The following is a 9,831-nucleotide window of genomic DNA, read 5'->3' on the forward strand; positions in this document are numbered from 1 at the left end:
ACGCATTCCTGCTCATCTTACCCATCTTCTTCAACCTTTAGATACATCTGTTTTTCGACCCGTAAAAAGTAAATGGCAAAGTCTACTTCTAAAATACGCAAGAACACATAATGGGCCAGTCTCAAAGAAACATTTTCCAGGATTATTACGTACCCTTTTTCAGAGTTCCTTTACTGTGGAGCAAATCAAAAGTGGTTTTAAAGGAACTGGCATTTTCCCTCTAAACAAGGATGTTATTGACACACGTTTGTTTAACCGATGTTTTCAGTTACCAGTAAAGAAACCTACATTCACCACTAATCACCTCACAAGATCTTGTTCAATGCCTAACCTTCAAAGCATTTATGTTAATGATGCTTCCCTTTCAACATCAATGCCATCTGCTTCATCGTTACCCATTTCTACATCATCTTCAGAAGGCTCATCTATCAAAGATTTTTTTCTGAAACAATTAAAGTCAAAATGTGCAGAGACCTCTTATTGTAGAAGATCTGCTCGGGTTATTAGGTTTCGCTATGGTGAAAGTTTAACATCAGAAGCATGTTTTAAACGAACAAGAGAAGCTTAAAAAAAAACAAGAAAAGAAAAAAAAGTTCATAAAAAAAAAAAAAGTTCCTACAGATAAAAATGATAGTGGTTATGATGACAACGATGACACTGTATGTCCTAATTGTGGTGTCCATGGAGATAGAGGTGATCAGTGGGTGTGCTGCGATGCTTGTGACATTTGGTATCATGTAAAATGTACTGTAATAACTGATTTAGGCGATGTTAAAGTCATGGAATGGAAGTGTGGCAATTGTTCTGAGTCTATGTAAAATTAAGCTTAAAATCTTTTATTGTTAATTTTTTCTTTTTTATTTGTTTGATGCAACTTCTACTGCTACTACTAGTTACTTGATGTAACTATCTATAGGTGTCACCATGACAACTATCTTTAGGTGTCAGCATGAACTATCTATAGGTGTTACCATGATTTTCTTATGTTTCAGATATGAAACACTATAAGGCTACGTGCTAATTCCAAACTTAAGTATGTTCATACTTATGTAAAATAAGAATATTTTTGCAAAACAATGCACTGACTAGAGTCTGGGAAGAAAATACCACAATATGTTTGCCCCTTACCCCTTATTGTAAGGGCAATGAGGCAATAAAATATTTTTATATTATATTATAATATATTTAAATTTATTAACAGGTTTTTAATTTCATATAATAATCATTTTGTGATTGAAAGTTATGATCAAGTAATATATACAACCCCCTCATTTTGGGGAGGGTAAAAATCTCACATGATCATAACTTTTTATCAATAAAAAATTATAAGATCAAATTTAAAACCTGTTGATAAATTCAAATGTGTTATAAGATAGTAAAAATTTATTAGCTCATTGCCCCCACCTATGGGGCAATGGTGTCAAAATTTTAGGTATTTTAGTTCCCTGGCTCAAGTCAACACAATATTTTGCAAAACATTCTCATTTGACATTTGGATTAATATACTACAGTTAAAAGCTTGCACATTGCCTAAAAGTGAACTCTATTAAACATCAAAAAAAATCCTGTTTCCCCAAATTGCTAGTATTTATTACTATATAGCTGTAAATTCTGTATGAAAAGTTGTTCACCTTTCACAAAAATGTTTTTTTTTTTTTATTAAAAGGATTTTTGCTTAAGATTTTCTAATATTAGTTTATTTCTTAGAAAGTAATTTAAAGAAAATAAAAAATGAGATGATATTTAAGTTATCAAATGGAAGTTTAACATTTGCGCTAAGTCTTGGTCAAGATATATAGATTGAATATACCTGCTCTTATTGCCCCCCCTTTTTTTTTTTTTGCAATTTTTTTTTTTAGCTTCAAACCAGTATTGGCACTATAAGAAAGCTTTTTTTTCAGAATAAAGTGGTATACCTGGTATAAACTTATGTTGTCTGCCTTAAGGGGAAAAAGAAATTTAAACTTCACAATAGTTATTTATTTCAATAGAAAAATCTAAAAGTAGCCTATATAAAAAAAGTAGTCTTAATGCCCTCCTTTGCCCTACATATAAATATACATATTTATATGTATATATTGTGTTAATACAATTTATTATTTTTAATTGGTATTTAGAATTAAATAAATTTGGTTAATAAGTTTGCTCATTTGTTTTTATAATTTTTTAAAAGGTACTTATTTTTATGTCTACATTTAGAAATAAGTTTAGTTTTTTTTATTTAATAAATTTTCTTGATCTAAATAAGTAATAATTTCAAACTTTTTTGTTAACAAAATATACATTTTTGAGATATGTTATTATAGGTAGGCGCAGTTTTTAGAATAGACCAGTTTAATTTAAAGCTAATATTTTTTCCTTTTAGTTGCCAAACATATTTTGACAGCATAGTCTCTTTTGAGTACTTTTCATGATTTTTTTTATTTTTTAATGTACTTGATGGAACTTCCTGGTCAGAGAAATCAATTACTATTTTACAGTGCTTACTATATAACTAAAAAAAAAATTATTTACAAGTATATTTTATAATTATATAGGAATGTGGTTTATTTTACTATAGGAGGATGGATCCTGCTTAAATACAACACATTGAAATTTGACTGCTAGCATGTTTAGTTTGTATAGTAAAGATAAATAAAACTGGAGAAAATAAAGAAAAAGAAAATGTTTATTTAACAAGAATGAAAATATTGCGAGAAAGAAAATGATCTAGATTGAAAATAAATAAATTAATAAAATCAGCAGTCGTCTTTAGTAGACTGTTGACACAATGAATTTAACCGATTTGTTTGGAAGAAATAGAAATCAATTTATTAACTTCTTTTGTAGTAAAATTATTATTATTCGAAATACATTATAAATCAATGACAACAGATGCATGGTAATTAGTTGAATTGACAAGTAATTTACATAAATTTATTAAAAGCAGCTAAATAAGTTTGAAGATTATGGCAATTGTTGAATGTTTATATATATCAAAATGAATAGGAAAAACCTTTGAGATTGGTTTTAAAAACATCTTTTGTGATATTATTGGAGTAATAGTTTATATTCTAGTAATAAAGTTTTGTTAAATAGGATATGATTTGTATTGATTATCATTATTTAATTTATCATCATTTTTTATTCATTTTGTTTTAACAATAATCATCCAGTCAATTGATTTGTTAATTTTTTGTTTGTTTAGATATTATCTAGATTATCTAGATATTGTTTAGATATTATATATATATATATATATATATATATATATATATATATATATATATATATATATATATATATATATATATATATATATATATATATATATATGTATATATATGTATATATATGTATATATATATATATATACACATACATATATACATACATATATACTTGCTGCCAGTTTCTCTTTTTTCAGAATCGTCAAGAAGTCTTTCTATTTTCTTGTTCTTTAAGAACATTGAGCACTTTCTATTTTCTATGTTCTGTTTTGAACATTGAGCACTAATTTAGTAAAATATACTAACACAATTTACATCCAATTTAAAAAATCTATTGCAAATAATAAGTATTCAAGATTTGAATAATAGATAATGTGGTTTGTTATAAATCATTATATTATATACTAATTCATAACATGTTATGAACTCATGATATATACTCAAAAAATTAGAAAACTTTCTTGTCGGACCTTTTTAGTTACCGCTTTATTATAAACGTTTAGAAAAATCCCGCGGGATCTAAACGGCACAACTTTACGTCACCCTCAGATAAACGAAACAAACCCGAAATTTACGGAGACTGGCCTTAAACTACATGAGTATATTTATGCGAACTTTGTTGTTACGTCATGCTAATATTAACTAACGTGGCGTGTAAACTCATCTTATGTTGTTGTTTTCGTTTATTTCGCACGTGCTTCAAAAGTTTAAAAAAATAAGTTTGTAAGTTTTTTTGTTAAAATAATTATAAGATTGGAAAGTAATATTAAAAAATGTTAAAGCGAGACGTCATTGACATTGACTGAGGGAAGAAATTAAATAAAAATTAAATAAAAATAAATTAACTTTTTTGTTATTGAAGTTGCTAATCTGTTCTTAAGATATTAATCCTGCTGCTACTCGCCTTTTTATTTACAAAAGATAAAAAGGAAGTTTAACTTGCTATTGTTTATCTTTATACTTAGTTTATTGCTAAATATTTGCTTACTTATATTTTTGAATTCATTTATTATTAGTATTTTCATGGTACGATATAATGGTATTACACATAGTACTACTTATTAACAACGTATATGTTGCTTTCTCGCGGCGAACGCAACGTTTCAACTCTACATTTTCTCTTCTAATAAAAAACTCCCATCCACAAAAAATTCGCCTTCAATTTACACTTTACAAATCAACTCAAATATGTCCTTAAAAATACCGCTCAAAGTATGTTTATAAGATTTTAAGGAAACTGCGCAATGTCCACTCTTTGTAATTGCTTTCGCGCGTAGTTTAATTACAGTATCTCAACAACTAAAAACCAGTGTTTTCAACTTAATGTTTCAATCAATTTGCAAAAATCAACATAGAATCATCTATAAATAGTTATTGCAAACATAACGAAAACATAATGAAACTGCAATACCTAAAAACTATTAGTAAAAAAATTATCCTCAAATATATTTTACTATAATCAAACAGTAAAAAAAGTTGTTCTTATCCGACAATCGTAATTTAAAAACGGATAACTTTAAGGAAATATTTGAAAAATATATGCAAAAAAAATATATATACCACTATTTGAAAAAGAAACAACATTAAAGCGTAAAAGAAATATAATATTAACAAAGTATCACAAAAACTTTCACACAACAAAATGGCTATTTCAAACATCATTCCTGAGGTAAATTCTAAAACAGTCAATATGTGGCGTTAACGCCCGGGAAAACACAACGGTTCCCGTCTGACTCCCGGTGCCATAACCCGGATAAAAACCATACCAGATCCCCGGTTCAATACCGTACGGGACCCGTCTGTATAGGCTAGCTTGGCACTTTCTTGCCAGGAAATTGCTGTTAATTCTATAAGTAATTTTAACCCGAATCTGAAAAAAGTGAAAAATAAAATGGTCGCCAAAATTTATATTTTGTTTTCTCGTGTTTTTAAATTTTTTTTAGTTTCAATAAAATTTAAGTTTTTTTTTCTCATAACAACAAATTTTCAAAAACTATGTTGACGATAGAATTTTTTTTTTCTTTATTGATGAAAAAAAATCTATATCCAGGACATGGCCTACTTAAATACACGGCCTTCTTTACTCCTTAAATCGAAAAAAAATAGAAGGCCAGTTTAAAAATCGTATATTTGGCCGGATGGACAAACTTTCTCAAATTAATTTTAATTATCGCGCTATAATTCTTTAGTAAGTATATCTGGCACAGGATAAAAAATTTTACGTTAGCTAAATCTAAACTGCTCACACCTATCCAAAAATGGTCCCAACCTCAATTTTGAGGACCAAAAAAACGACCGATGGGGCATTAATCTGTAAGGTCTCAGATATTACCAGATGTAAAAATTAAAATCTAATCTCTATAGCCAAAGGAGAAAAACACATTTAAAGTTTATAGCATTTTGCGCAACTCTTCGCACTTGGAGCCCCGTCGTAAATCTATTTTGTTTTTTTTTCACTTTTGGGTTATGGAGTTTTTAAAAAATATCAAAAACTCTTCACATATATGTGTTGGCTATAACCTGACAAAAAATCAGCTCTTTAACACTTGTGGTTTGTGTACAGGGACCTAAAGTATAGGGTATGGCACTAAAAGCCTCTTTAAAAAGAGACAACGGATGCTTTACGTTTTTATTTTAACCTTATTATTGACTATGGAAGTTTCAAAATTTAATAGAATGAAGCCTTGGCATTTATCTTTCAGGCAAAAAAGATATAGCTCTTAAAGTAGGAATCTCGCCTTTGAAAAAACGGCCAAAATATAGCAGCTTTTTGTGGTTTTTATGCTTTTTAAAGATTCAAAGTTACATCAAGTAACTAATTTAGTAACAACATCATGTGACTATTGGATATGGGATTCTATGGTTGTTAGACTTCACATTTGTGTGTACTTTGTCTGCAAAAAGAGTGCTTTTTTTTGTCCAAGTTTGTATAAAATATGGGGAAGAAAACACATAGCTAGAGGCATTTTTTCTAATTATTCTGAATTTAAAACACATAAAAACCTCTTTATATTTTAGTTGTTAAACCCACAGGTTTGCTTTGTTGTTTTTGTTTAAAATGAGTGAACAAATATTGGATATAATAAAAACTTTTTTTCATATTGTAAAAATTACTTTAGAATTGTAAATTCAAAATTAATTGGTAATTTATAAAATAATTTCAAAGTAAATGCTAGAATCAAGTTTTTTTTTATTTAAATCAAATATGTATAACCTTGTTGTGCTTTTTTTCTTGTATTGAAGTATCTCCTAAAATCTTTTATTGCTTTGGCCAAGTTTTTTTCGACTATTTAAAAATGTGTAAACAAATGTTTCTTATTTCCGGGAAAAGCCACAACATCAAAGTAATTACATTTAAGCAGTCAACAGTCTAAACAACTAAAAAGATTTTTTATCAACACAAGCTTGTACTGAAATTTTTTTTCAAAGATCAGTTTTTTAAGCACTGAAATGCCATATAAAAGAAAAACTCATCAAGATTGTCGGCAATCTGTATGCTTCTTTTGTTTTTCAAAATGTGACAGACATATTTCTGATTTCAACAAGAAAAGAATACTAGATATTTTTTCTGGAAATTCCATTGATTTTAAGGATGATAGAGTTCCATTGGGGATATGTAATTCCTGCAGAGCAATGGTACAAAAGCATGGCAAAGGAGATAGAAACTTGCCTCTTCCCAAGCTACATGACTTTAACAAAGTGATTATTAGACCACAGACCAGAGGATTTGATTCTTGTAATTGTTTAATTTGCCAGGTTGGCCAACTAAAAGGACATTCTACAAAGCTCTCTTTTTCAACCGATCAAGATTTGAAAGAATCATCAAGTAGTTTTGATAAACTATCAAAACTACTAAACTATGCTCAAACTGTCTCAGTGCAGTCAAAAGAGGAATAACACATAACTGTTCACAAGCCACCAAGTTTGAAAACTTAAAGAAAATGGTAGCAACTGATTCCAGAACTGCTGAAATAATTGCGTCCTCTGTAATAACTCAAAAGGTATCTTCTCCACAGGGCACTATTAGGTTGAGCAGAGAAAGAGGTAGAGCTCTAACAATCACTCCAGGTCCCTCCAGAGCTCAGTGCATATCAAGAACTTCTCTAAATACTTTGGACATGGTTCAAATTCAAATCAATACTGGTCTTTCAAATAAAAAGATGCACATTAAACAAGACTACAAATTCAAAAATTGTTGAAACAAAATTTAGGGAAAACTTTACAATGGCTGGTCAAAAAGTTGAAAGTTTATTCAAACTTTCCAAAATCTCACTTACAAGGCCATCAACAAAAACTGATTATTTGGCAAAGGTTGTTCACTGCAAGAGTTTAGGGGATTTTTATAACACAATTCTCAGAGTTAGAGTAATCACTTCACCGCCTCTCATCAAACTAGGTATTGATGGTGGAGGAACTTTCCTCAAGTTCAGCTTGAGTGTTATCTCCAATGGTGGATGTCAAAATGTCAAAACAAGTTCAGCCTCAAATGATAAAAGCTTACTGGCTGTAGAACATGGGAAAGAAACAAGTGCCAAGCGCCAGCTACTTGTTGCTGTTACTGAAAATGTTTCAGAAACTTATGAAAATGTCAAAAAAATTTTAAGTTTATTTGGGAAAATTGATGTGCCTTTCTTTATTGCATGTGACATGAAGTTAGCCAATATCATCTGTGGCATTCAGTCTCACTCAAGCAAACACCCTTGCTGTTGGTGTGATATTAAATCTAGTGACCTCAAAGAACAGGGAACTCCAAGAAACTTCAAATCCATTAGGATGCAATACAAAGCATTCATTGAGAAAGAGAATGGAAAAATGTATGCAAAGGATTTTCATATTGTTGTTCATAACCCATTGTTTGACCAAGAAGATGTCAAACAAGTTATTGAGTTTATTCCCCCAATGGAACTTCACCTTCTCCTTGGAATTGTAAATCATCTTTACAAATCAATGCTAAAGATATGGCCTAAAGGCAAAGATTGGCCATTACTTCTTAAATTGAAATTACAACCTTATCATGGTGCAGAGTTTGTTGGGAATGATTGTCATAAGCTTTTGAAGAGTACGAATGTTTTGCAAAGAATTATTGAAAGAGAAAAGGCAGACCATATGCTTGGTTTTGTGAAAACATTCCAACATTTTAAGAGTGTTGTTAGCTCCTGTTTTGGAAGGACATTAAATACTGAATATGTTCAACATATCAAAGACTTTAAGAACTCATATCTTCAACTCCCAATTTCAGTCACCCCAAAAGCCCATGCAGTGTTCTACCATGTTCCTGAATTTATTGCTCTAAAGGGTACAGCATTGGGGATTTTTAGTGAGCAATCAACAGAAGCCTTACATTCAATCTTCAGTGCTCAATGGGCTAGGTACAAAAGAAACCCTGATCACCCTGGTTATGAAGGCCAGTTACTGAAATGTGTTATTGACTATAACAGCAAGCATCTTTAAATTAGATTTTTTAAATAACTCTTTTTTTTTTAAACAGTTAAACAGTGATTTCTAGAATTTCGTTCTTGTCTAAAATTTTTGTTTATATTATACACTGTATCAATTTATTTATATTTTCATAAAATATCATAAGTTTACAAAAAATTAATCAGAAGTATATATCTTATTTTGCAAGTACTAAATAAAAAAATCTCAAGAGCAATTTGAAGAAAAAGTAATAAACATCAAAACACCACAATAAAGTAATTTTTTTAAAGGAAATCTGTATGTGTTTTTACAATGGGAGATTAAGTTTAAATGGGATTTTCATATGTTTAATATCTTGTTAAAACCTATTTCAGTAAAGATATATTTCTTTTTTAAATTAAAAAAAGTTACCATTATTGTGTATATTTCCAATATTTGTTCACTCATTTTAAACAAAAACAACAAAGCAAACCTGTGGGTTTAACAACTAAAATATAAAGAGGTTTTTATGTGTTTTAAATTCAGAATAATTAGAAAAAATGCCTCTAGCTATGTGTTTTCTTCCCCATATTTTATACAAACTTGGACAAAAAAAAGCACTCTTTTTGCAGACAAAGTACACACAAATGTGAAGTCTAACAACCATAGAATCCCATATCCAATAGTCACATGATGTTGTTACTAAATTAGTTACTTGATGTAACTTTGAATCTTTAAAAAGCATAAAAACCACAAAAAGCTGCTATATTTTGGCCGTTTTTTCAAAGGCGAGATTCCTACTTTAAGAGCTATATCTTTTTTGCCTGAAAGATAAATGCCAAGGCTTCATTCTATTAAATTTTGAAACTTCCATAGTCAATAATAAGGTTAAAATAAAAACGTAAAGCATCCGTTGTCTCTTTTTAAAGAGGCTTTTAGTGCCATACCCTATACTTTAGGTCCCTGTACACAAACCACAAGTGTTAAAGAGCTGATTTTTTGTCAGGTTATAGCCAACACATATATGTGAAGAGTTTTTGATATTTTTTAAAAACTCCATAACCCAAAAGTGAAAAAAAAACAAAATAGATTTACGACGGGGCTCCAAGTGCGAAGAGTTGCGCAAAATGCTATAAACTTTAAATGTGTTTTTCTCCTTTGGCTATAGAGATTAGATTTTAATTTTTACATCTGGTAATATCTGAGACCTTACAGATTAATGCCC

The 9,831-nt window shown here is 29.4% G+C and overlaps 1 protein-coding gene across 1 annotated transcript; it reads left to right on the forward strand.

Moving 5' to 3' along the window:
* The first annotated feature begins 5,564 nt into the window (after positions 1-5,564).
* On the forward strand, positions 5,565-9,033 carry LOC149885053 (uncharacterized). Its single transcript, XM_090096691.1, has one exon. It carries the CDS (start codon positions 7,434-7,436, stop codon positions 8,658-8,660), a length of 1,227 nt encoding a protein of 408 aa, XP_089952817.1. The 5' UTR covers positions 5,565-7,433; the 3' UTR covers positions 8,661-9,033.
* Positions 9,034-9,831: the final 798 nt, after the last annotated feature.

The sequence above is a fragment of the Hydra viridissima genome, unplaced genomic scaffold (assembly GCF_058129835.1).
Source record: "Hydra viridissima isolate aposymbiotic clone 2 unplaced genomic scaffold, HvirCarnegie_v1 scaffold_8, whole genome shotgun sequence".
NCBI classification, from domain to species: domain Eukaryota; kingdom Metazoa; phylum Cnidaria; class Hydrozoa; order Anthoathecata; family Hydridae; genus Hydra; species Hydra viridissima.